Source organism: Leptodactylus fuscus, chromosome 4 (genome assembly GCF_031893055.1).
Source record: "Leptodactylus fuscus isolate aLepFus1 chromosome 4, aLepFus1.hap2, whole genome shotgun sequence".
NCBI lineage: Eukaryota > Metazoa > Chordata > Amphibia > Anura > Leptodactylidae > Leptodactylus > Leptodactylus fuscus.
Window position 1 is genome coordinate 79753994 of NC_134268.1, and position 27988 is coordinate 79781981.

At 39.0% G+C, this 27988-nt stretch overlaps 1 protein-coding gene across 1 annotated transcript; it reads right to left on the reverse strand.

Annotated features, from left to right (window-relative positions):
- On the reverse strand, window positions 1-27956 carry DSEL (dermatan sulfate epimerase like). Its single transcript, XM_075270717.1, has 2 exons — window positions 27392-27956; window positions 1-4370 (listed from the first exon to the last, which is right to left on the reverse strand). Exon 2 carries the CDS (start codon window positions 3740-3742, stop codon window positions 122-124), a length of 3621 nt encoding a protein of 1206 aa, XP_075126818.1. The 5' UTR covers window positions 3743-4370; window positions 27392-27956; the 3' UTR covers window positions 1-121.
- Between the last annotated feature and the right edge of the window lie 32 nt (window positions 27957-27988).

Sequence of the window (27988 nt, forward strand, 5' to 3'; positions counted from 1 at the left end):
GTGAATTATAAGGAATATTGAGATACAGTATCTAGTGCAAATGATTGCTGACCTGCAGCATATAGGGGCTATAATTCTGAAAATCATTACTCACAATGATAATATTTGGCTTAGTCTTATATTAGTCTCTAGATTTCGCATACCCAAGTTTATCCATTAGTGTCCAGCATATGTCCTCAACCAATGTAATATCTTCTCTAGGCATATTTAACTTCCAGGTGTTTATATTTGTAGGTGAAATTTCCCCTTCATGGGGGAGATAAAATAAGTTAGTGTAACTCGCAAACATTACTTGATTTAAAGTTGCGGGAGATAAAGGGATGCCTAAAAAGCTATAGATTTTCTGAGTAGTTTCTTCCGGGAAGTTGACAATGTCCTCAAATTTAACTAAGAGGTAACTTTTTGATTGTAAATCATTATTTATTCTAATGGCTGCTGCGGTATTGGCAAGCCATACATGGGCAAGTTTAGTCAGAGCATGTGATTTAGGATTTGTTAGCTCTTCTTTTAGGGAGTCATATTCAGGAGCATAGCCAGAGTTTGACCTACATTTCTGCTTTTCTTCAACTGTGAACATCGCTGATAAACGCTGGTCCACATTCCTTAAGGAGAACAGATTTGGATTGCTTTTGTACAACATTGAATAAATCCAAGCACGTGGGTCTCGTACAACAAACAATGCCCTTAACTGAGGTCCGATAAGTTTTTCAATGAATGGCAGCTTTAAAGTCCAGCTACCACTGTTTAAACCGAGCACCGGTTGAGCTTTGGGAAACAATGCTAGATATTTGCGAAGTTGTCTAACATAGTCAGCATCTCTGTCATAATATCCTTTGTATCTAGTTTTCTGCTCAGAAAATGGGTCTCGTCTCTTATATCGCCTTTTTTTATCCTTGTTAACTGTAAGATGGTGAAAGAGTCGAGGCTTTATAGGTTCTTGTAAATCAATATTCTGTAAATGAAGTTTTGTGTTCTGAAGCAATGATTGAAGCCAACCTTGAATAAGTTGAAAATGTCCATCTACGACATCAGAGCTAGTCCATTCACATGGATCCACGAATGAATCAATTTTGTATTCCGCTTCTGGCACATCAATGTAGACTGTAGGAACTTTAATATAGACAAAATCTGAACTGTTGAAAAACATTTGCTTTAAAATCTCAGCTCCCGAACCCGGTAAAGATGTAATTACGACAGTAGGGAGATTGGAATGGACTTCACTTTTCTTAATAACCTCTGTATCTGCTCCCTCACTACTCCATTTTGCACAAATCGGTTGAGTGCATGCCGTCCATACATCTATTAACTCAAAAACCCAGAGTGTTACGATCAATACTAGAATCCATCGCATCAACTTACCAAAAGAAATATAGAACCGCCAATGAAATGCTAAAATCCCCAAGCTTGCACACAAGATTAAGCCTATGACCAAATTGACTTTGAGTCCAAAGTGAAATGCATTCATAGTAGTTGATTTAGCTGTTTTCTTAATCTGCTCAGTGCCCAAGCCAAATCTAACTATTCTGTTCAAATCTTCTAACTTGGCATAACCTCCGAAGCCAAGAAAATCAAATCTGACCTCAAGGTCATTATAATCTGTTACTATAGAAACTATATTTTCTGTATTATTAACTGTTAACGATATTTTAACACCATGTTTGGTATTGACTAGGAATTTCAGATCTGACACATTAACATATGGCCCATTAAATACATAAGCAATCCTGGAAATTTTTTGGTTTAACGGAAAGGTAACATTTACAAATTGCGTCCAACGCTTTTTGAATTCTGCTGTCTGCTCGGCTTCCTGGATCCTACCTGCTGGACTATTACCGTTTTGGTCTATCCAAATCATTTTATAATGTGCATCCCATATATCCATCATAGCACCATTAAATTTATTAAGAAACCTAAATGGGACATACTTAAAATCGATATCTAGATTATGAAAAAAGGCACTGACTAGAGAGAGCGGAGAATCTTCATGCTTTTCAATATGATCCACTACAAGTAGCGTCTGGTGGTTTAAAAGCAGCAAGCAACGGTAAACACTTTTTAATCTCATGGAAGACGAGTAGGCAGACATTGCTTCACCACTTAAAAACATTGTCTCCCCTTGTTGACTAGCTGTGATTACCTCGCCAGCTGCATTTCCAGACTCATTGGTTGTCCATTTTAGCCACTGTGAGCATTCACCAAGTTGGCCTTCCCATGGTTTATTGCACTGACTTGTAGGAGAAGGAGCAAAGACTAAAATATTATTTAAATGACTTAGTTTTGGTCCATAAAGAGCCTCTGATACAAAAACTTGTCCATTAGGAGCAAATGTGAAAGAATTTTGATCTGGATGTTCATGACCAGGATTGAAACTTCTCCACCCATCTATCCAGGAGTATGGCTGAAAGTGAACAATGTCATAGACTGCTCGACCACCCAGCCTTCCAGACTTAAATGAAAGAAATGTATTAGTTTGAGTATTAGGCAAGCCAGCACCATATGTCACGACTCCCCAATTAGGAAACACGTGCATTCTTGGTGTGCCATGGTCAGCTGGAGGATGGGGGTCAAGTTCAGGATTGTACCAGACATATTCTGTGTGAAGTGTGCTCCACCTCTGTGCAGTGGATGGTACCATTGGTCCATCTTTTGGTCTGTGTTTTCTGATCTGACTTGCCAACCAGTTTCCAGCACCATTTTTCAGAACAAATGTATCCAGAAATACCAATTGACTTTCTGGTCCATAAAACCAATTGTAATTAGAATCTGCTATTCCAACTGTTCTCTGATAACCTGGCAACAAAGTAGAATAGTAAAACCAGAAGTGCATTCTCAACCAGTTGTTGTCAAAATGATTCATACCAAAATGGCGTTTTGCTAAGAAAACATATTGTGTAATTGATTTTGCTGTATAGCTACCATATGCAACCCCTTCATCCAGAGAGCCATCCACAACATGATTCAGCAGAAACATAGTTTTTTCCATGATGTCAACAATGGTTTCTTTCCACATATTGGCTCGTTTTAAATTGTGCTCTTCTACCACTAGTGCTCCTATAAGCAGTGCTAGCATATTAGTGGTTTGGTGGTTGTGGAGAAATTGCTTTCCCCATGCACGAACCTTGGAACATTCATACATTTCATCAGTAATGGTCTCAATTTTCTCTAAATACTTTTGTCTTCGATCACTGTCAAGAAATCGGTATAAAAAGTCAAACGCTGTGGCGAATCCTGTTAAAGAGTGTGCAAGTGGTACTTCATCGCCAGGCGCATTCTGAACCAACCAGTCCTTGTAATTGACCATTCTGTCCATATATTCTAGTACAAATGTGAATGCAGTTTTATCATCTGGAAACAACAGACAATATAAAGCCAATGGTGGCAAATTATTCCCATAAATCTCGTTCCATTTAGCTGCAAAGTCAGCATGCTTTAGTGGGGGCAAGAAGTAAGATGGATTAGCCAGCATCTTGTTAACTGCATTTCTAATGGCTCTGAATAAATGTAGATGAGAGGTGTGGGACTTCTGCCTCAGTCCTTGAACATCTGCACTATCAAAATATAGTCTTGGATGTGACGGATTGTTTTTCTGCTTAAGACTAGCAGTAACGTGAAATAGTCTGTTATATGGGATGATATCTGCGGTCAGTGCCATCCAGTCATCAGTAAAATTACTACACCAAACAGGTGATAGCAAAATAAAAAATACTGCAAAAATAGAGTGTCCTACAACATTCGGAGCCATGTTCCATTTGGCTATAGCTCAATACATGTCTTTCTATTTTCTTCAGCAGGTTTGGGTAGCCTTTGAACTCTAAGTATATTTGGACATGTGCTTTTAAAATCTATTAGAACATTCATAGCAGAGACTTTGCACCTTGGGGATATCTTGGTTACGCTATATGTTGTCTTCTCTTTGAGTCTAATGGTTTTGTTTGCAATACTGGAATAGAATAAGACATTATAGATTTTAGAAAGCCTGCGATTGCTATGGATACTCCGCTATAAGTGGAAACAGTACAATAGTAGCACACTGGGGCTTTGTGATGTGTATACATACTTGCTCACTTAAATAACTATTGAGCACTACTGCCACATTTGCTCAGTGTTTCGTGAGTCATGTCTTGAGTGACTGCCAAAGAGCGTATATGAAAGGGTTTGTGCCATTAATTCATTTTCCGTTTGTCAGCAATTAGAAAGCTTGACACGTTAAAGAAAAGCTTTCATTTTTTTTTTGCCTTGTTATATTAGGCAAATATTGTTGTTCTTTGCTGTTTTTTATGTTGTTGAGATAATCTCAGAAATTCAACATCTGCTTTTTCAGTTCCTTCTGTTTCAATTTCCCATCTTCAGCTGTGTGAGGCTTGGATATCCTGGGGAGAAAAACAAAGTCTCATGACAGAATGCCAAAACATTATCAAATGTGAACACTGTAAAAGTGAAATATTTCCCTAGAGTTTAATAGATATTATGAAACACAATAATGTCTACACATATAAAGCTTATACATCATTATGTAATAGTTTAATTCAATACTATTGTAATAGGGTTGGCAGCAATGCTTCTCTGACACAGAATAGGTTTCTATGCATGAACAGATTTTGTGAAAGCAAACCTATATCTCTGAATATTAGAGTTGCTGGATCTAAAAATCTGGGCTTAGAATAAAATATATATAAAAAAGCTGGGGTCTGGAGTAAATCCTACAGAGTTGAAAAGATTGTAAAGATGATGTCCATGTAGCTACAAGGCCTCTAAAGGAAAAATGACAACAGATAATTGATATACTTTGGATATATCTGACCTATAACCATCAGCAAATATAGGGACTGAAGGTGGCAACAAGCCTAGGGTACATATTTATTGTGTTTATTTCATCTGTATCTTTGTTTTTGTACTACATATTACTACTTAATACCCATTGTGGGATAGCATGTGGGTACTTAGGGCGCACTTAGTCTGGTACATGGCTAATAGCATTCATAGTCCTGTACAGTGGCGTAACTAGGAATGGCGGGGCCCCGTGGCGAACTTTTGACATGGGGCCCCCCCCCGACACCGAAGATCTCGACCGAGTCCCTCCTACGCATTCCTGCGCGCTCTATTATGTCCCTTAGTGGCCCCTGCACACAGTATTATGCCCCATAGTGGCCCCTGCACACAGTATTATACCCAATAATGGCCCCTGCACACAGTATTATGTCCCTTAGTGGCCCCTGCACACAGTATTATACCCAATAATGGCCCCTGCACACAGTATTATGTCCCTTAGTGGCCCTACACACAGTATTATCCCCCATAGTGGCTCCTGTACACAGTATTATCCCCCATAGTGGCCCCTGCACACAGTATTATGTCCCATAGTGGCCCCTGCACACAGTATTATACCCAATAGTGGCTCCTGTACACAGTATTATCCCCCATAGTGGCTCCTGTACACAGTATTATCCCCCATAGTGGCCCCTGCACACAGTATTATCCCCCATAGTGGCCCCTGCACACAGTATTATGTCCCTTAGTGGCCCCTACAGGACTAAATACCGTCACTGCTGACCGCTATACCAGGACAAATTGTGGATAAAAAAAAATCTGGTCCTGTGCATTACAATTTAGTAACTCCATGTGCCTCATAGTAATAGCAGTTAACCCCATCATCTCCCTCACATTAACCCCTGTTTGCCTCACCATAAGAATTACTGATATGTGAGAGACATGGAGGTAATAATAAAGTATCTTCATTATTATTACCCCCATATGTCTCACATATCAGTAACTCTTATGGTGAGGCAAACAGGGGTTAATGTGAGGGAGATGATGGGGTTAACTGCTATTACTATGAGGCACATGGAGTTACTAAAACACAAGTAATCCCCCCAAATGCCTGATAGTAATAAGTATAGTAACCCCAGTATGTACCTGTGTAGCTTCAGTTTCATTTTCCTGGAGCAGCTTCTTCCTCCAGTGCAGACGGCAGGGATAAGCCCCGCCTCCTCCTCTCATTGGTGGGCAGAGGACAGCAGAGAAAGGGAGGGGGGAGAGAGGGGGAACATCTGAAGCGCTGAGAGGAGCCAGACCTACAGTTCCTGTGTCTCAGCCGTTGCTGTAGCTTCGGGGCCCCCTGTTGGTGGAAAGTATTCCACCAACAGGGGGCCCCGATCATTATACTCGGGGGTCCGAAAAGACCTCTGAGCATAATGATAGCAGCAGTAGCAGCTGTCACCGGGCCCCTAATGTCCCGGGCCCTGTGGCAGCTGCTACCGCTGCTATGGTGGTAGTTACGCCACTGGTCCTGTATTTATAGTTCCAACAACATAGTTATATAGTAGATGAGGTTGGATGAAGACATCAGTCCAACAAGTCCAACCTATAACCCTACAATCCCTACAGTGTTGATCCAACACAACGTTATTGTTCCTAACCGTTACTGTTTTCTTAATTACAAACTATTCTAATTATTTTTGATTATGTTTGTACATCATGATATGGTTTTGTCCTATGTATTGCTCATGCAATTAATATTTATTAAATTAATTGACTCACAGCATTAATATAAGAATTGGACTAATGAATTGTGATATATTATTTATGCATACCATGGATTTATTATGAGATTTATATCACAAATGTGTTATTTATTATTGCTCCCTGGTGTTGTTGCGACCTCTGCCCCTTTCGTTTCTCTATTGCCATTGTGTTTTCAACGTAACTTTTAATTATGTTTAGATTGCCAATACATTTAAATTTATTATATTGATATCATTTTACTGATTTCATTAGAGTCATAATAGAGTGGGTCACTCTCCTTTTTGAGGTCATCAGTAGAGATGAGCAAGAAGTGAAATATTTGAGATTCGAGATTCATTTCAAGTAGAGCCTCAATATTCGACTACTCGATCGAATATCGAATCCCACTACAGTCTATGGAAAAAAATTCTCGTTTCAGGTGAAACCACTATTCGACTAAAGGAGAGTCACCGAGTCCACGAGTAGCAGAAGGAGAGTGTTTAGGAGGAGCACTGTGCAGTTAAAGTGCACGGACCCATAGACTATAACGGGTCCGTGCGCTTTAACTGCACAGCGCTTGCAGTTGCACTGATATTCCGTTCAGGGGGGTCCTCTTGTGGACTCCTTCCGGACGGAGGCAGAGTCTAAGATCGGATCACAGCAGTCTCCATTGTGGTCCGATCTTGGACTCCGCCTCGTCACAGACAAGCCTCCGGCAGAACCAGCGTTGATTGGCCGAATGCTGTACACTGTATAGCATTCAGCCAATCAACGCTGGTCAATGCATTCCTATGAGAAAAAGTCAGCATCTGCATAACCGAAAGCTGCCAGCTCTCCTGACTAGCAAAGACGAGCCTGCTGCAAAAGCAGCGTTGATTGGCCGAATGCTATACACTGTATAGCATTCGGCCAATCAATGCTGATTCTGAATTGAATCTTTACTGCGAATAGGAATAGTATTCAAACGAGTACGAGTAGTTTGAATACCGTAGTGTTCTATTGAATACCTACTCGATTGAATACTACTCGCTCATTTCTAGTCATCAGCAATTATAAGTCTAACCACTATGAAGCTGCTTTTACACATTCGATGAAATTTAGTATGTGCATATTTTTTACCCCTTTTTAACTGTGTGTACCTTTTTGCGGGCTAAACTTCCATGCATTTACTTAAAAGGCGGAAAGGTATATAATACATATCAATTTCTCTGTGGTAAATTTATGTTCCCACTGTTGTCAGTAAAAGTCTCCAAAATTCACACCAACACATGATAAATCTTGTACATACACCATATAATAGAACACGGGCAAATTTAGAAAATATGCACAAGAGGCTTCATAAATGCCATTCCCAGTGTTTTTAATAGCATTTTTTACCTCCAAAATGTGACTAGGTATTACCTTATAAACTATAGTGACATATAACACACACTACACACAAAACATTTTGGCCAGTTCTTGGAGTTTGTATTCTTATCAGCTACAAGGGAAAATGAAAGGCTACACACAGATTTCCCCATTGACAACAACTACGTAAATGAAAGGCTCAAGATCCATCTGACCTATGGCACAGACCCCACAGCAATGCTTGCAATGTTCTGATTGTGGGCAATTGTGAATGACGTATCCAAACAGCTGTGGCTCCACCATATTGGTTGAAATTGCAATCCTTCAATGCATGACAAGAGCAGTGATCTTTAGATTTTTATGGATTTTACCCATAAAACTTATACACTAGTAAAAATAAATATTTTATATCTTGGTAAACAATAACATTACCAAAAGTATGTGTTAAGCCAAAAAAAAACAAAAAACAACAATCTGAACAAGTGTATAAAAACATATAAGAAAATAGTACGTGTGAATAAGACCCAAAGATTTATTATGAAGTTAGTCATCACAAAATTTTGGACCTTAAATCTAAATGATGTATAAAAATAACACTCTATGTCTACAGTCTGTGTGTAGTGTTGTGTTAAAGTTAACTTCACAATGAAGTAGTTAGTACATTTGTGCTCTCTCCTCTGGAGCGCTGACCTCCTCTCTTATCCAAAGCAGTCAGTGTTTCCTCTGAGAACTGGAGGTCAAATTATCAATGCAGTTGTATGGGATCAATGTTCTAATAGACTTGTATTAATAGTCTGACCTCCAGTTCACACAGGAAATACTATCTTCATCAGTGGAGACAGTTATCTGGAGGAGAGCACATAACTACAACAAAAAGGGGGCATTTTTTTTTTTTTTTTTAGTGGATGGTTCTTTATAATATAAATTACACTTAGAGAAGGCTTTCCCACCCTCCAGCAACGTCAACTGTTTACATCCTTCTACAGGAGCCAATCCACTGATTCCAGCACAGTTGGATTTTTTTGTAGCCTCTATAATTCTGAGTAATCAGTGCTGTTAGTTTCAGCACCCAATATTCTAGTTAGGATCTCTACGTCAGGTGGGTGGTTCTGGGTGATCCTCCCACTTCACAATATAGATCCTAATTCGTATATTGGACGCTGAAATTAATAGCACTGATTGTTCAAGTACAGTAGAAACTAGAGAAATAAAATCAACTTTCTTGGAATCAGTAGAGCAGCGCCTAATAAAAAATGCAAAGAGCTTAACATTCATAACTGTTACCGGGTTAGCAAACTGAATATGGATTTATTCAGCTTACACTGTACTGTAGGTGCTTATATCAATCTACATCTGGTTTGCTTGACCTATTGGGTTGAACTGGAAAAACTGAAGTATTTAACAAATCTGTACATTTCTGGAAATCTAAGTCTTATTACTATCCTGAAGTAAGATATAAAGCAATATAAGGATTTTTAATATTTCACCAATACGTTTTTACAGAAATGCTTTTTCCCCATACTTGCCAGTTTGCCATGTTTAATTTGCGTTCTGAATTACAACTAGGAGAAATGTCATTCTGACTGATGAGAAATCTGTTTGATGAGTATTATATATGGTCAGTCAACTGCTTTGTAATATTATACAGAATTAAACAAGCAGTTCATTTACATTACAATGAAAGCATTTTGGCTGGCTGATGTCACCGCGCCGCTGTAATGACCTCCAAGCTAATAAAAAAACCTGCATACGCATTTCCAAAACATAATATATTTCTCAGTCATAAAACTGTAATTTTCCAGAAATCCTAAAATGGAAAACACTTAGTTTAAGTGCAAAGATTTTTTTTAATTACTGCTAACTTATTAGGTCTGAATTGTATAGCCAAGAGTTGTTAACATCCGCACACTGTAGTAGGCCAAACATCTAAAATTATCTACTAAGACTTTAATAAATAAAACAACCATAAGATGTTCTGCCAAAATTCCCTTGGCAAAATCTACCATTATGCTTTGGGGAGTTCAGCACATGAACATTTCTATCTTCTACAAGTAGAAGCAATTACTTTACCAAATGATGGACTCACACAAATTCTCGATCTGATATAGTTGGTTTTATAAATCTATGTATTAACAGCCCCTTTGGCTCTATAGTTGTAAAAAAAAAAAAAAAAAAAAATCTATAATAGAAAAAAAATTACTAAATCCCAAAATTCAAACAGAAAAAAAAAATTGTGCAAATAAAATCAAATTCTAGGTGTTGAGTCACTAAAACAAAAGGTCATGACAAAGCAAATACTGTACATAGTACTGTACTTCCATAGGAAGTCTCCAGGAGACTCGAAAATAAACCAACCCCAGGTGCTGAGCACCATCATACCTTTAGGCCAGGTTCACACAGGGTTTTTTGGGCCAGATTTTGATGTGGAATCCGCATCAGAATCCAGCTCAACAAACCACCTCCCATTGAAATCAATGGAGCCAGTCATCTCCTTTTTCGGTGAGTGGTCCATTTGGGCCTGATCCGGAGTAGAATGCCGTGACTGGATGTCGGTGCACTGCATCAGCATCCAGTCACAGCTAGCCATTTTTTGGACCTGAATCTGAGGCGGCCTCTCTGTCAAATTCTGGTCCAAAAAACTCACATGTGAACTTACCCTTAGAGAGTCAAATAGATAAAAACACAAGAAACCAAGCAAATAAATACATGTTGCAAAAAGTGTTGTTGGCGAATACATTCATGAGTCCATCCAAACAAGACTTACACAACCAAAATGGATGATAACATTCAGATTTATTAACTTTTTTAAAAGAAAAAAAGAGAAAAAAAGAATTAGGAGAATTGCCATATACCCAAATCATATAATGCATAATCTCAAATGGGAAGTATGTGCCAATATTACATCAATGTCACAGCCAAAATGTGCAGTTTTATTTTGTTGTTTTTAGGCTTTGTAATGCTTGGAGTCTAATATAGACACTCTATACACAACCTTTCAAAATGAAATGGCAGATGAATTTAATCTATACAGTAGATGGAAAATGGATTTGAGCTTGTACTTCAATTAAGAGTGTGCTAATGAAAATTAAATTAACAGCAAGTGCGGCAATGACTAATGTGTACACCAGGGAGAGGGAAATTACTCAATACATTGATCACCCCAGAATTATAGGATGGATACAAAGATGCTGACAGTCAACTTCTTCTTAAATGTGGTATAAAGGCTAACAAAGCATCGCGAACATACAAATGTATACTTTACGTACTTAGTACAGAATAATATGGGATGTTCAGTAATGTTTTTCTTTGTAAATGCTGATGGTTGCTGTAAAATAATAAAATAAGAAATACTCACCTCTTTCAGTTTATGCTAGGTTCACACCTGCATTCAGCACTCCGTTCTGTGGTTTCCGTCTTCTACATGCAAGAAGACGGAAACCACAGACCGGGTCCGGCCGTGAGCGGCGGTGAGTGTTTTATGCTCTCTGCCGCAAAACCGTTTTTTTAAAATCTGGACACAGAGTACTGCATGTCCGACTCTGTGTCCGGATTAAAAAACCCGGTTTCATGACAGAGAGCATAAAACGCTCACCACTGCTCACAGCCGGACAGCTTTCTCACCCATTCAAATGAATGGGTGAGAAAGGATCCTGCAGGTTTCCGTCTCCTGTTCTGTTTTATGCAGGAAACGGACACCTGCATAACGGAGGCGCAGATGTGAACGAGGCCTTAGACAGCATCTAGGAGACGTACCTCTCCTATCTGTGGACTCCCATTGCATTCCCATTATGCATTTGTCTGATTCTGTGGTCCGCTGCACCATAGTTTTTGCTCTGCCTGGTCAGCAGTCACCAGGACTACTTTCAGATGTAGCAACCTGACAAACTCCTTGCAGCAAAGTCCAGATCCTGCATTAGGGTTAAAGAGGGAATACCAGAGAGCCTGCTTACACAATTCCCCAAGCGGACCCTATAAAACAGAGACCCCAATGCACTTGTGAACCAAGTGTAAGGCTGTCCTGCATATGTAGTGTGGCTCCAGCGTCCCCGTGTACCTTCAATCCTCTCAACTCAGCTTCTAAAAGCATGGTTCAGACTTCTGATTTTGCTGTACACTTCTGTCCATAGGAGTACATTGATATATTTAGGAGTATGCACCAAAGTCCCAATTCTAACACACACTTCAGTCTATAAGATCATATGGAAAAATAAACTGCTAGTAAAGACTGAGCACCTTCAACGGGGCAGATAAACTTATGAAAATGCCCCAGAATTCTGGAGCGACCTTCACATAAATCTGGTGTACAGGCTTAACATTTCATTTTCTATGTATTTTAGACACTTTCTAACAGTCTCTGTGTCTTGTCTGACATGTGGGTGGCACCTGCCAAAAGTGGATGGGGAATAATATGCAACACTGGGTGCCAAAGAATGAGGGGCTTACTGATGTAGATTTATTTAGTTCATATTGACCATTTATTTGTAGAAACCATTAACCAATTCTTTTTGAGGGATGAAGGAATATAAGAATACTGAGCTGTATTAGTAAAGAAACAGAGTAGTCTAATTCATTTTATACATTAAGGCTAAGTTCAAATCGGAGCCAGAGTCTCAACTGGAGACTCCTTCACAGAAACCACCAGAAACTAAGCGGAGAGAAAAGTCCTGCATGGAAAACAGTGGACACCTGACAGACATCCGACAGACCCCATTATAGTCAATGGAATCTGGCAGTGTCTGTGGGTAACCATTGTTTTAGTGGTCCTGCTCTCTGTCGTTCAGGTTCCCTGAAGGATCCGGAACGCCTAAGAGAAATGCACTAAATAATTTGCACAGCTCTTATGGTGCTGGATACAACTAAAATGGTGTAACAGAATATTCCATCACTTTGGTAATTACTGTATTCCTTTTGTCACATGGCCCAGAGGAGTTATAGGAAAGAACTGATTGCTAAGAAATGGGGTGACATTTACAAGATGGTGAGCAAACTAAAAAAATCTATGTCATAAATGAAGTCAGATCAATATCTAGGCTCACAGTTGTGCTACAGTATCTTGCTTGTAATGTATATACCAATTAACTTTCACATTAGTTATATAATCTGGTGAGAAAGGATTGTCTTAGATAAAAAGATTATGCAGAATTTTATGATGTATCAAAAATATTACCAAAAATGTTTGTCAAAAGTTTCCCAAAATTATTTTACATTATACATTACAATCGACATTCAGTATGCAACAGATGGATCAATTATGAGTTCTATTGTAAAAACATAATGTAAAGAAGTCTTTATAAAGATTTGTCCATCCTTAACTTGACCCAAATTTGCTTAAAAAGGACCTTTCATGTACTCAGGCACATGCGGTTTTATATACCGCTAGAAAGCCGACAGTGCGCAAAATTCAGCGCATTGTCAGCTCTCCCGTTATGTGCCTTGGGGCTGGAGATATCAGTTCCATTACTGATCTCTGTCACTGTCAGAAGGGCGTTCCTGACTGTTTAGCTGGTATGCAAGGAAAGTCCCCCTTGACAGTACTCATCCATAACCCTGTACTGTCAGAGGGGCGTTCCTTACCACCCAGAGATGATGCTAAGCTGTGAAGAACGCCCCTCCAGTACTAGTCTATAGACGAATACAGTTAGGAGGGGTGTTCCTCACAGTCCAGCTAGATTGTCAGGAATGCTCTTCTGACAGTGGGCGGAGATTGGTAACGGCACCAATATTTCCAGTTAGTCCGGGGGCACATAATGGTAAAGCCGAAAGTGCGCTGAATTCAGTGCACATTTGGCTTTCTAGTGGTATATAAAACCGCATGCACCTGAGGACATGAAAGGTTTTCTTTAAGGACTCCATTTTCTCATTAAACAAATGCAAGACAATATTCCCTTAAATAGGAAACAATTCGAAACACAAGCAACACTTGACCACACAACTTGTAAGGAGTATACAAATAAGTCCTCCATAGCAGAAAAGGAGAATTTGCTCTAGTGCCACCTTTTGAAAGGTAGTTCCCTATTGATCAAAAACTACTGCAAAAGGGAGAAGGACCCGTCTGCAGACAGCTATTTTCAGGTTATTGCCTCTTAATTCTCTTATTCTACCAAGGACTTATTTGTGTATTCCTTTCCCAGAAGTCTCACGGGAAAGAACTTATGACATGGTCTAAAAAGTCCTTGTACTATCTCTCCCTAATGAGTCATAGTTCCTATTGTGACACACACATACTGTAGACAAGGGGTAGGCAACCTTCAGCACTTCAGCTGTTGTCAAACTACAACTCCCAGCATGCAACGTTTCTTTGCTGTTCTTGGAGCTCCCATGGAAGAGAATGGAGCACATTGGGAGTTGTAGTTTCACAGCAGCTGGAGTACCTAAGGTTGCTGACCCCTGCTGTAGATACATATATTACACAGTACTACTGTGATACAATATAGTAAAACAAAATTGACTTCAAAAACTTAATCATCTCACAACACACATAAAGTATCTGGAGACTTCAACAATCAAAAAGGTAATGAAGGAAACATCGACCTGCTCTCCGCGAAACACGTTCAAGGGTCATATAACACTATATACTGTACAATATAATAAAAGCTTAATGCTAGTGCTTTCAATGCTTAGGGAAGAAAAAGCCACGGACAAGACAATGTAAAAGAAAGAAGACAAAAAGGGACCATATAAAAATTTGAAAAAGCTGTAAAAAAAAATGCAATTTAAACTTTATTACAGCATTTTCAATGTTGAATTTTTTTTTTTTTTTTTTTTTTTTTTTAATTCCTTCTATTTCATTCCCAGAAGTTTTAATGTTGGCAACATCACGGTATGAAGCAAAGCAGAAAAATAATATATAATACATATGGACAACATAGTAGAATATATAAAAAATGTAAAAATAAATACATATAAAAAGTACATTAGTTTGTTATAATCACTCACATTGTGTTCCAACAGCAAACCTGAGTCCAGTATTAGTCTGCCAAGCAACCAATATCAGTTTAGTAGCCATATGCTAGGTATTTGTAGATGTTTAACCTTTTATTGCGTCTAACACAATGAAATAGTCAAGGACGGGAGATGCTGCCTATGTATTAGTCAGGATGGAAAAAGGAAAAAAAGTTGCACAATACTAAGAAACTAGTAAAACATATTTCAGTTTTATTCACTTCTTTGAAGGTCCAGTCAAAGGCGGTAAATACTTGAAAAACATGCACGGGGATGTTGGCCAGTGACGATAATTGCAGAGGAACATAAGATCGTATTGATGTTGTTTAGCAACTTTTCCAAATCTGACAAAATATAGAGTACATTGCTTTTTTTTTTTCAACATAGATTAAAATTGTCGTCACATTCAGGATTGTAGAGCCAGTAGGCCAACCACCGACTCCAACTCCTTCATAAATGGATTAAACTGCAAAGCTAGTGGCTGAATTCTTATAAAGTAAATATGCAACAAACAACACAACTAATTAATGATACAATTTCAATAATTCTATAATAGAATTAAAAAGAATTCAGAATTGTATTTTGAAGCTGGAGTATGAGTATGTAGATTCCAACTTCACCTAAAACTGGCCCTAATTCGAACTCCAACTCCACATCCCTGGTCACATTCAAAGTGCAGTATTTTTTATGTACCTAGATGTGCGCTTTAGTGTTGAGCGAATAGTATTCGTCGATTACCTCGCTGGCATAGGAATGCGTGTAATCAGCCAAACACCAAGGGGTTAAACACTTCAAAGATTCGATGCGTTTAACCCTTTGGTGTTCGGCTAATTACACGCATTCCTATGCCAGCGAGGTATTCGACTAATACTTACAGTAAATATATCTTTCTCTCTTTTGATTCTTTTTTTTGCACATCTTTTCTTGCATCAATGCAGATTTCAGTTTACTATTTATAACAGTTCAGTATCTGGTCACGAAGCAAAGAATAAGCAGATTCAGTAAAGATCTGGTATTCTGGATTATTTTTCCCATAAGCGCTGACTTTTGCATACAAATATAATGTAATAATACAATGATATGTCTAGCGTGCAGTAAATTTAGATTCTAAACAACAGAAAACTCTCCCTGTTCTTATGGGATCCAGAGACAATGTTATATTTATGGATCTCCCAAGAGACAGCGGGCGCAGACATATCTGGCAACCTCTTATCTCCTTTCATCTACAGAGCAATTAACTATACAGACCTGCTTATGGGAGACATCAGGTACAATAGCTGGCAGCTTACTCTGTGACCATCTTTACTTTTATTCCTCCACAATGAATATAAACTAACATTACAACTAATACTCCTGCCCGAAAAATTATTTTGAAATTGGAAACCATTTTCCAACAAATGAGTGACCAGTCTCTGTTTAGATAAAAGCTCGGTAGAATAATTCATAGAAGTGAATGTGCCGTATCCCGGACCCTGCAGCCTCTTCCCACCTGTTATTGTAACAATTCACCGGTGACTGACAGCTACTGATACGTATTCTTATACACATAGGCAGCCATGAATCATTAGTAAGCGGGGCAGGAGGAATAGTGGAGATCCGGAGATCCTGACATGTAATTATCAGTCTACCACTTTCCTATTTCTCAGCATATTTTTGTGTCATTTTATACATTGTGTCCAACTTGTCATAATAAAATGTTTTTTTATTTTAAAAAAAAGGTCAAAAATCTAGCAAAAAAAAACCCCAAACTATTTATCTTTTTAATATATTTTCATTTTTTTCCTTTCCATAAAACCATCTCAGTCTTAGCAAGAGCCAAACCAACAAGCTATCTTAGTAATCATACTGGGTCTCGACTAACAGGAGCTTTTACTATATCATACAGAGAATATGGAATGTATTTAGGGGGTTTCCTGGGATTTACATATCGAGGGCTAATAACAAGAAAATGAAGTCCTTTAAACCTACACACTTGGACGAAATTATTCCCCCTCACTTAATATAAAAAAAAACACAATGGTCACAGAAATAACTTGAATCTGACAAAAGTAATAATAAATAAAAATTCAATGAAAATGAAAAAATGAAAGTCAGACATTGCTTTTCATTTCAACAGAATTTAAAATAAATAGATAAAACTCATTTTCAGGGAACCATCATTTCTGTGCAGGCCTGTTTCATTCAGTCGCGCAGTTTTTTTGTTGCAGATTTTGCTGCGTTTTTTTGAGGCAAAGTCAGGAATGGATTGAGCAGAAGGTAAAAGTATAAGAATCTTCCTATATATTTTTCATTTCCTTTTGTAGCCATTCTTGGCTTTGGCTCAAAAAAACCCCAACAAAATCTGCAACAAAAAAGCTGCGTTTATGCAATGTGGAGCCTCAGCCTTAGGCTAAAGCTCCACGGGACGTCCCGCTTCAAAAAAGTGCTGTGGGAAAAATTGCAGCGGCAACACATCACAGTTCTTCCCGCAACACTTTAGATTTTAGTTTTCCTCCATGGACTTCTGTTACAATTATACCTATGGTGAAACTGCTGGCGTTTCCATAGGTATAATTTACATGATGCAAGTTCCAAAACTGTGTCGGTTTGTTTCCACATGGCAGTTTGTACCGCAAAGAGGGCATGGGATTCGCAAGAATCCCAACCATTTTGCTCTTACTGTAAAATTGAGCGATTTTTCCTGGCGTTAGAGGCGTTTACATCCCGTGGGGCACCAACCTTAAAGACTTTTCCAACCACTTAGTTGTTTCTCATACTGATGGCCTCTCCACTGCATGTGACTATACCCTACCAAATTGTATATGCTAACCTTATACTGTAAACATTCCATATGCTTTATCTTTTTTAAGGCTGAGGTCCCACATTGCAGTAAAGCTGTTTTATTTGTTGCACATTTCACTGCGGTTTTTTGAGCTAATGCTAGTAGGGGATTGAGCAAAAAGTAGAAGTATAAGAGCATCCTTTATATATCCTATGGCTTGCAAAACTGCAGTAAAATCTGCCATGTCCGCCCTCAGCCTTAGTGTACTTGTTCTTTTATTGTATTCATCTAAGTAAACTTTTTGCTAATTATTCTCGTTACCAAAACACCAACAACAGACACAGTCATCCATAATAACCACAAAATAAAATGTTGAAGCCTCTATGACTTCTAGCCTAATTGTCAAGCATAGGAGAGATGGCGTATGTATCAGCCAGTATAGAAAAAGGAAAAAGTTGTACAACGCTAACAAATCAGTAAAACGAGTTTCAGCTTTACCCGCCCCCGAGAATAACCAGTAGAAAGGTGGAAAATACTAAGAAAAACATGTTTGGGTACGATGATCGATAAAGAAAAATGCTGAGGGCCACAGGTTTGTCTGGTTTGGGAACAATAAAAACTATACAATATATTGTTGGGTTTTTTTGTGTTTTTTTTAGCTTGGAAAGTCAGATTAACCTCTTCATGACTGCAAGGTGTAGTATCTTTCATTACTGAGTCTGTTTTTTCTGATTTTGAACTGCTCCATCCAAAGAGCTAGATATACATTGAAGGATCTATAGGAGGGGTTGTCTTTTGCAAGAGGGGTGGCATTTTTTAGCGACACTACTTTTGGTTGCACAAAGCTTATTATGGCGATACCAAATATGTATACTTTTACTACGTATTGCACAAAAAGAGCACAAAGAAAAATGTTTTTGTTGTCCTATTGAAAACACAGTTAGGGAGACTGCACACAGAGGTTACACTCGCTCATTTTGAACGTAAAACGCGTTCATCAGAGTGAGCGGCGTAAAAAGCAGATCCCATTGACTTGAATGGGTTCCGGCATATGCGCGCTCCCCATTGAAATCAATGGGAGGCTTTTTTTACCTATTGCTTTCAATGTGATACGTGCGTAGTCAATGGGATCTGTTTTTTACGCCGCTCACTCTGAATGAGTTTTACGTTCAGAATGAGCGAGCATAAACTCCGTGTGCAGGCTGCCTAACTTTTTATTTTTATGCTGGTTTAGCTGATAAATTGACTTGTTTTGCAGGATATGCCATAAATTGTAAAAGGAACATTTTGGGGGTACATGTAAGTTATCAAATTACTTGGTGGCTAAATAAACATTTCTTCAATGTTTAGCAATTTTATTATGCGGTTCATATTAAACTACTTTTTATGGAATATATTAATTGCATTTAAATTCTTGTCCTATTATGGGATATTACAATGTCATCTCTTGCTATGCTAAGTATTCCAAAGAAGTATTGCCAACAACAAATTGATGGGGAGTTAACTAGATAATAGGCACATAGCACATCATTGCACATTAGTGTCGTGTGATCAGGCTGCATTGGTGGGCTATAGAGGGCGCTCTTTCCCTTGGTTTATCTACGTAGATGCTGTGGTCACTACTGACCAAGGCATCTGAGGGCTAAACTGTCTCTGTTATATGTGACCACTTCTACTGACCACTACTAAGCGCCATCTGTGTCCACAGGGAATTAACACAGCTAATGCTTAAAAACTCTGTGCCACATAACAACCTACTACTGCAACTTACATTGTCAAGCAATTAAAAAAGTATCTTGAGCAAATACAACACCCTGCTCTCCCCCATTTCCCTATGGCTCTTTTTAAGAATGAAATAGGCCACAAAACCTGTGGAATTGCCTATTAGTCTCCAGTAATGTCTTAGCCTATCAATTTTCTACATATTGACTCTTAAGTAGTCTGAAGGTCACATGACATAACTACCGCCGAAATCATGAATACAACAAAAAGTTAAATATTGCAATCCTAGGTTTAAAAAAATGGCAGAATATAGCTTTTTAGCCATTGCATCATATCGAATGTGCTATCATTTTATTTCCATGAGACTCTCTGACCTCTGTAGCATCATATCTCGAGCAGCTCTTTTCCTTTTACGCTGTGCTTTTTCAATAATTATATCCTTTTCTGCTTTTTCCATTGTTTTTTTTGCACATCTTCTCTTGCATCAATGCAGACTTCTGTTTACTATTTATAACAGTTCAGTATCTGGTCACAAAGCAAAGAATAAGCTGATTCAGTAAAGATCTGGTAATCTGGATCATTTTTCCTATAAGTGCTGACTTTTACATTTAAGTGTAATGTAATAATGTAATTATATGTATGGAGTACAATACATGCTGTGGGTCAAAAATAAACTCAACCAACAGAACCGAATGAAACTTATACTGGTCCTTAATAGAGATGAGCGAGTAGTGAAATATTCGAGATTCGAGATTCACAGTGGTTTTGTCGCAGTGGTTCGTGGCTTCCTAGGCAATCATAAAGATGAAAACTATGTACAACTGGTTCAGACTCTGATAAAGAACTATGCTGCAATGGGCTGCAGGATGTCACTCAAAATCCATATCCTTGATGATCATCTTGATAAGTTCAATGCTGGTTCTGCTGGAGGCTCGTCTGTGAGGAGGCGGAGTCTAAGATCGGACCACAATGGAGACTACTGTAGTCCGATCTTAGACTTTGCCTCCTCACAGATGAGCCTCCGGCAGAACCAGCATTGATTGGCCGAATGCTGTACACTGTATAGCATTCGGCCAATCAACGCTGGTCAATGCATTCCTATGAGAAAAAGTCAGCTCCCGCATAACCGAAAGCTGCCAGCTCTCCCGACTAGCAAGGATGAGCCTGCTGCAGAACCAGCGTTGATTTGCCAAATGCTATACACTGTATAGCATTCGCCCAATCAATGCTAGTTCTGAATCGAATCTTTACTGCGGATAGGAGTAGTATTCGATCGAGTACGAGTATTTTGAATACCGTAGTATTCTATCGAATACCTACTCAATCAAATACTACTTGCTCATCTCTAGTCCTTAACATTAGGAGCCAGAGGCAATGTTATATTTATGGCTCTCCCTAGAGACAGCGGCAGAAGTATATGGCAACCTCTTATCTCCTTTCATCTACAGAACAATTAGCTGAGATGAAAAGACCTGTTTATGGGAGACTTGGTAGCTCAATCTGTGGCCATCTTTACGTTTACTCCTCCCAATGGATATAAAGTAACATAACAACTGATCCCCCAACAATAGGGGAAATTAGGAAATTATCTGAAAAATGAAAACATATTTTTAACAAACCAGTGATCAGTTTAGATAATAGGTCAGTAGAAAGAATACATTGTATGTAACATCTCTGCCTGTTTGGGTGTCTGTGCTGCCCTCTGTTTGCACACTATGGTGCAGGAGCTGAGTTCAGTTTGATTCTTTGCTTAGAGAAGTGTTCACACAGAGCAACAAATAACTCTATTACCTCATCTCTGTAATTGAATTTCCACCACACCCATCTCCTGCACCTTGTTTCCCTCTGTCCATCAAATAGTTAATCTTAGTCTTGCCTGTATAATTAACAGTCTGTCTACCAATCAAGTCTGAGGCAGGTCCTGGGCTTCCTATATACAAGTCAATAGGACTCTGTCTTGTGACTTTGTCCTCGCTAGCTTCCTACTTGCTCTTACTAATGTATTACTGACCTTTGGCTTCCCTTGCGGCTACTCTTATGGATTATAATTTTGTACTGCTTTGTGTCCCTGGCTTTGACCCTTAGCTTGCTGACTTTGCTTCTGTGTTGTTTTGTCCTGTCTTGTTCTGTGTGACATTTATTTCTAGGAAGGTTTTTGCCGCCCAGTTGTCATATGTTGGCTAGGACAGTTCAGGCAAGTAGGCAGGGACAAGGGCTAGGTTTAGGGCTCACTGTCTCTGTCTTTCCCTTCCTCCATTGTTTCAGCAGTAGCAATAGGGAATTGCCCAACTAGCAATCCCTTACAGTAGATTCATAGGTTTGAGTCTGCTGACTCCTCTTTACTCTGGAAGTTCTTTCCGCATATTATTGTAACAATTCGCCAGCGACTGACAGCTACTGATATGTATTCTTATCCACATTGGCAGCCATGAATCATTAGTAAGCGGGGCAGGAGAAAAGGTGGAGACAGCCTGCCATGTAGCTATGAGTCCACTGTACAGTATTCTTACATCTAAGGCTATGGTCACACCTGTGCCCTGATTCCATTCAGGGATTCCATTCCTCAATCCGCTTGAAAAATGCAGAAAGGAAAGTTCTGCAAGTGGGACTTTTCTTTCCACATTTTTCAGATTGAAACTGAGAGGAACACGGCAGACCTCATTATAGTCTATGGGGTCCGTGCACTTCTGAGGACCCAAAGAATGGAAACCCGAACTCAGGTGTGAACCCAGTGTCAGTTTTAAGCACTATTCCTAAATATGGATCTGGTACATCTGGTGTGAAATTCAAGTCTAGTCTAGAGTAAAGAACTGCGTAGCAAATATACTGCTGAATGTCACATTACAAGGCAAAAATTACTCAAAATCAGGTGTTTTTTTTTTTTTGCTGCAATTGACTGATTTATCCACATTTGACCCCATGTTATCTACAAAGTGACACAGCATGTTAACTCAACTTTTTGAACAGAGTTCAATGGCTTTTGTTTTGTCCAGCGTTAACCTTGCTACATCTGTATGTTGTTCTCTACACATAACTAAACTATGTATACTTCTTATATATTCCGCTATTATTTGGAGCAAAAGCAATGACATTTATTTATTAATGGAATAAATGATGCCTTGATGAGTATCCACAAATACAGAGAAAAGAATGTACTTGATGGAATTGTTTACATTGTTTCATTCCTGTTTATACATCTTGTATCTGAAGAATGTTATATTGCAACAATATGTCTACTTTAATAACTCCCCACAAACAGAAGGGTTTACTGTATAACTGTGGTTAATTTTAGTGATAAATATATATTGACAATTGCGGTGAATGATGTCGCTTTTCCTGACACATGTAGGCAAGACATAGAGGGCACACCTTACATTGGTGCTGACTGTGGTTAATGGATATTTTCTACAATTTTTGTTAGACAATAATACTTAAGATACTCTCAGAAATAGGTCGGAACAGATCCTAACCTCAGCTTCAACAAGAACAATAGTTTGTACAATTCCTTGAGAGAAGCTTTCAATTTTTTAATTTAAGATAAAGCCCTGTGCACAGAACTTTACCTTTCATATAAAACATTAACAAACAGCACAGAGGAAAGTGTTTGCCTTATTTTTAACATTTGAGTGATGATGACAGATGCAAATGGAAGGTTCTCCATCTAAATCCTTCATTCTGTCAGCATTTCAGTCTGTTGTTCTGATCCTATGAAAGAAAACTGACAGAAATATGGCAGCGTGAACTCAGCTTTACACATTATAAGCTTAGTTCGCTCGGGGATTCAGTTCCCCTTTCTGCTTGAAAAAGGCAGAGAGAAAAGCACTGCAAGCAGTGCTTTTCCCTCCGCATTTTTTGCCCTTTTCGGGTGGAAACGAAGCAGAAATCTACCGGACTCCATTGTAGTCTATGGGTTCTGCAGGTTTCTGCAGGTAACTGCTTTTTTAAGCCGCTTGGGGACCCCCCGAACGGAAGCCCGAATACAGATGTGAACTTAGCCTTACTTATTTTGTATGAGGTTTGCGTTTCGGTAATAAAAACCTTTTGCAAAAAGTTTATATAGATGAATATCGTCATTTAAAAATTAAGGAATAGTATACAGATTATTTAGTGTATAAGGTAGATATGTCTGTAAACCTACATTTAGCTGACCGTGGTGAAAACATCCATTGTTCACAGCTGATCTGCACCCAAGGGATGTCCATTTTCATGGACCCATCATACATTGCAGTGTGTGGAGGGATCCGTGAAAACAGACAAAAATAGTAAATAACCAATATTTTGACAGTATGTTACAATGGATTGTCAAAATATCAGTCATGTGAATAGCCCCCATTCACAGAAAGTGAAATCAATACGGCCATTTTTTAACAGTCATCACTCAGATGATAATTCACTGTCGTGTGTATGTAGGGTAGGGATATATTCACATGTAGTGGATTGGTCATCTTTATGAGACACACTACCATGTCTGTTAAAATCAACCAACAGAAGCTTCTTTTAACATCAGAGACAGACGTAAATGGTCACAGGTACAATTCACAAGAACATTGCAGACTTCATGTTCAATTTTTTCAAAATTCCTTCATTTTATCTTCCACCTTCTCACTTCCTACAGCACAACAAAGGAGCGTGATAAATACCGAGCATTAATTACACAATAAGACTCACAAGAAGACTTCCAGCTACGGTAGACACTATTTACAAAGAGTGAGGGAAAACATATACAAAAAAATAGTTCTCCTTGAAACTTGTCATTTCAATCCAAAAAAAAGGAGAAAAGATGACCACGGCCATTTTTTAACTTATTGGGGCAGATTTATTATGTCCCAATGAATAAAATAAGTTGCAAATTTTTCATGTAAATAGGGTTTGCACAAGTAATGTGTGACTTTTTTCTGTTTTGGGCCACCTGGATAAGGGGCATAGCGTGGCCAGTGTGTTAGATTTATAATTATTTATCACAGTTTATTTGTGTAAATGAGCCCTAAAATCTACATGAACTTTGCATAAATGATCCCTAAAATCTGCATCAACTAAAATTTACATGAACTTTCTGAAGTGTTGCCATTTTAATCCGTTTGTAAAATTTACATCAGTTATGAGCCGGCATAGATTTTAGTGCAGGCCCAGCAAAGGGCGCCCCTAACTTATGAGGAGGTGTGCTTTCTGCTTCAATTATACCTATAGGGAAACCGCCAGCATTGACATACTGACATTTATAAAAATGCAATGGTTATGTAAATCACAGCATTTTTGCAGCGTGTATTCTTCTACAAAGTGTGGATGAGATTTGCATCCACTTTACAGGTACTGTAAAATGCTGCGTTTTTTGCTGCAGTGTTTTCAATGTGGCCAACTTGCAGCATTTACACAACGTGGGGCCCTGGCCTAATGCTACAGTCCCACATTGCGAAAAAGCTGCATTTTACAGTACCTGAATTGAATGAGATTCTGGCTAATACCATCCACACATTACAGAAATAAATCTGCTGCAGAAAAGTTTTATTTTCAAAGATGCCCATGTTATTGAAATCATGTCATGTCAATGCCAGTAGAAACAATGGAGTAGGAGGGACAGTAGACACAGCGCTCTCAGGTCAATACAAAATACGATGTTTCGGGCTCAACACCCTTCTCAAGTGCATACAATTGCAGTAGTGGATTGCACTAGAATGTGTCTGCCCTGACCTTATGAGTTAGGCTCAATTCTCACGGAGTAACGCGCCGCTCATTTAGACACGTATACACGTGTCAGAGCGCGGCGCTTCAAAACAGATCCCATTGATTTCAATGGGTGCCGGGTTACAGGCGTAATACATTGAAATCAATGGGTTACCATGCCTCCCATTGATTTCAATGTGTAGCGCGCGTAAGCCAGCACCCATTGAAATCAATGGGATCTGTTTTGGAGTGCCGCGCTCTGACACGTGTATACATGTCTAAATGAGCGGCGTGTTACTCCGTGAGAACGGAGCCTCAAGGTCAGGGCAGACACATCCTAGTGCAACTCCACTACTGCAGTTGTATGCACTTGAGAAGGGCGTTGAGGCCTGAAACGTGGTATTTTGTATTAGGATTGTGCGCCTTGTCTTAATAAACTTCTATTGACCTGAGAGTGCTGTATCTACTGTCCCTCCTACTCCATTGTTCATCCCGATTTGTCCTCTGTAGGTGAAAGTAGAGTGAGAGCAGGTGAGAGGCCATTAGGTCATTTTTCACAATCCTAAAAAGGTTTTTACGATCATACTACACTATATGGTTGTGCGGTGTCTGTTCTCTGTTTCTTCCAGTAGAAACAATGGCGTTGTCCCTAATAAGTTAACTTAGGGAAGAAATTCCGCTAAAAAAAAAAAGCAAAAATAGCAAAAATACAATGAAAAAAATGCTGCAGAAAAAATGTGATGTGTTTCCGAAAGCTGAGACCCCACCCTGGGAAAATGCAGCTTTTTTTGTTGCAGATTTTGCTGCGGTTTCTTGAGACACATCCAGGAGTGGATTGAGCAGAAGGGAGAAGTATAGGTACTTCTTTTATATTTTCCTTTACTTTTGTAGCCATTTCTGGCTTGGGCTCCAAAAAACACAGCAAAATCTGCAACTAAATATCTGCTTTTCCACAACATAGGGGACTAGCCTATGAGGTTTTACAGACCAACGATGCTGATAGGCAGAACAATCTAAATGGTAGCACAGGGAGACAACACATATGCTAATTTCAATGGTATGTCTCGTGTGAACATGTTTCAGTTGTCTAGAATTTACCATTAAAATTGGCAAAAGGTCAGAGATCGGAGTATTTGTGAGATGCAAGCTACCCCTTCCCTCTAATCGCTGACTGATAGCTTTATCCATACGCACATGGCTAAGGCCCCATGTAGCCAAACACAGCAAAAATACGTGGAAACATGGTAATACATCACGTTTTTTCTACAGCGTTTTTTATTGCATTTTCACAGACATTCTGCCCTTATTATACCTATACAGAAAATTACAGTGTTTCCACAGTTATATTTTACATGCTAAGATTTTTAAAAAATGTTCTGCTGCCGATTTTTTTTTTCTGCAATGTGTGAATGGGATTAGTCAGAATACCAGTCACTTTGCAGGTACTATAAAACACAGCATTTTCGCAATGTGGGGCTTCAGCCTAAAAGTCTGTCAGTCGGCAACAGGTGGGCAGGGGGCTCTTGCAGCTTATGAATATGACCGAGTCCTGGTTTGCATCACATTGCAACGAAACTGCAGCTTCTAATAAACTAAAATAAAGTGACAGTCAGAACAGTCTTTGACGGCTGTCATTTTGTAGGTATACATATGCTGCTTCCCCTGATATTAAATCTGTCCGGAGTATACGGTATTGACATTAACTAAGTAAAAGATTCTTATCCCCGTCCCCCATAACATCTCTGTTCACCTTAGTTAAATATGTTAAAAAAATAAAGGATTTCTGCAGTGAAGTCACTGTTGTCAACACATTCCTGATACCATGTGTGCTCACTTCACGTCATTGCGTACCGTTAAAGGCAGGGCAGGTGGATGGTGCGCAGAACAGCAGGTATGAACCCTACGTGAATCACAAACATGACAATACCCAAAAGTTTGCCGTTTTATTTTATGGCCATAGAGAAGTGTTTTTTTCTACACTCTATATAAACCCTATTGGTAAATTGTGCAACGCACTGCTGTACTACATACTTATTAGGTTATATTAACGTGTGGCTGGTCCGTTGTGACAATATATAATTCTCATTAACCTTGGATTGTTTTGTTGGTAAACATATAGATTTCTTCTATACCTAGCCAGAGGAATGGGACAGTCGCAGAAATAGTTGCTGTGTTTGAATAGACCCTTACAGACATGTCTACTTTCTATACTAAATATTCTGTATACTTCGTTTGCTTTAGAATTCTTTATTTATAGCATTAATTAAGTGTAAACTTTTTGCAGATTATTTTATTGCCTAAATACAAAGATCTGGCATCAAAAACGACCACATAATAAAAGACATCATCCACTAGATGGAGTCTATCCTTAATTATTTACTAGCAACACAAAATCAAACAAGAATTCTTGAGATGTATCAACACAAAGAAGTAGTAGCGGATTAAGAATATACTCACCATACCAAGGCAGGGTAGAGATAGGCAGTGTATGGGGAGTAACGCGTCTGTCTTACTATATATGATGTGATGGATATGGGGTATTAATATGATTGGGCTGTCATATTCTATTCTGTCTCCTCTTCTGTACGCAGAAGTCAGCATTGAAACTTCAGCTGCGGATTAAGATTATTCAGGTCTACAGCGCATTGTTAATATGTAGTAGCTGCAAGCAGGGCAGGCACAATAGTCTACAGGCAAAGTCTGGAGAGGAAGTAAGAATTAGATTTCCAGTGTGCAGAGCGACGCTTTCTTGTATGACTGCTGCAGCAGACTGTGCATTCCTTCCCAGCACAGCTAAGATCTTCCTGCCATCCCTATGCAGCAGGGTCCAGGCTCTGAGACGTCAGCACAGGCGATCAGCATTCACCAGGGGACACAGACACAGGGCGTAGAGATCCAAGAAAAGGGAAATAAATAGATGATTCTGGAGTGCAGCAAAGGGTGAAAGCTTCAATGTGATGGGGATGTAGGTGGAGCTCAGCAGACAGCTCACTTACTGCCTGATGTCCCCTGGATCCTAGTGCTGCTCTTTATAGGAAAGGAAAAAACAGCCAG

What these genes read in the sequence shown, in the direction of transcription:
- DSEL (XM_075270717.1), bottom strand. Translation starts at nt 3,742, where the DNA reads ATGGCTCCGAATGTTGTAGGACACTCTATTTTTGCAGTATTTTTTATT.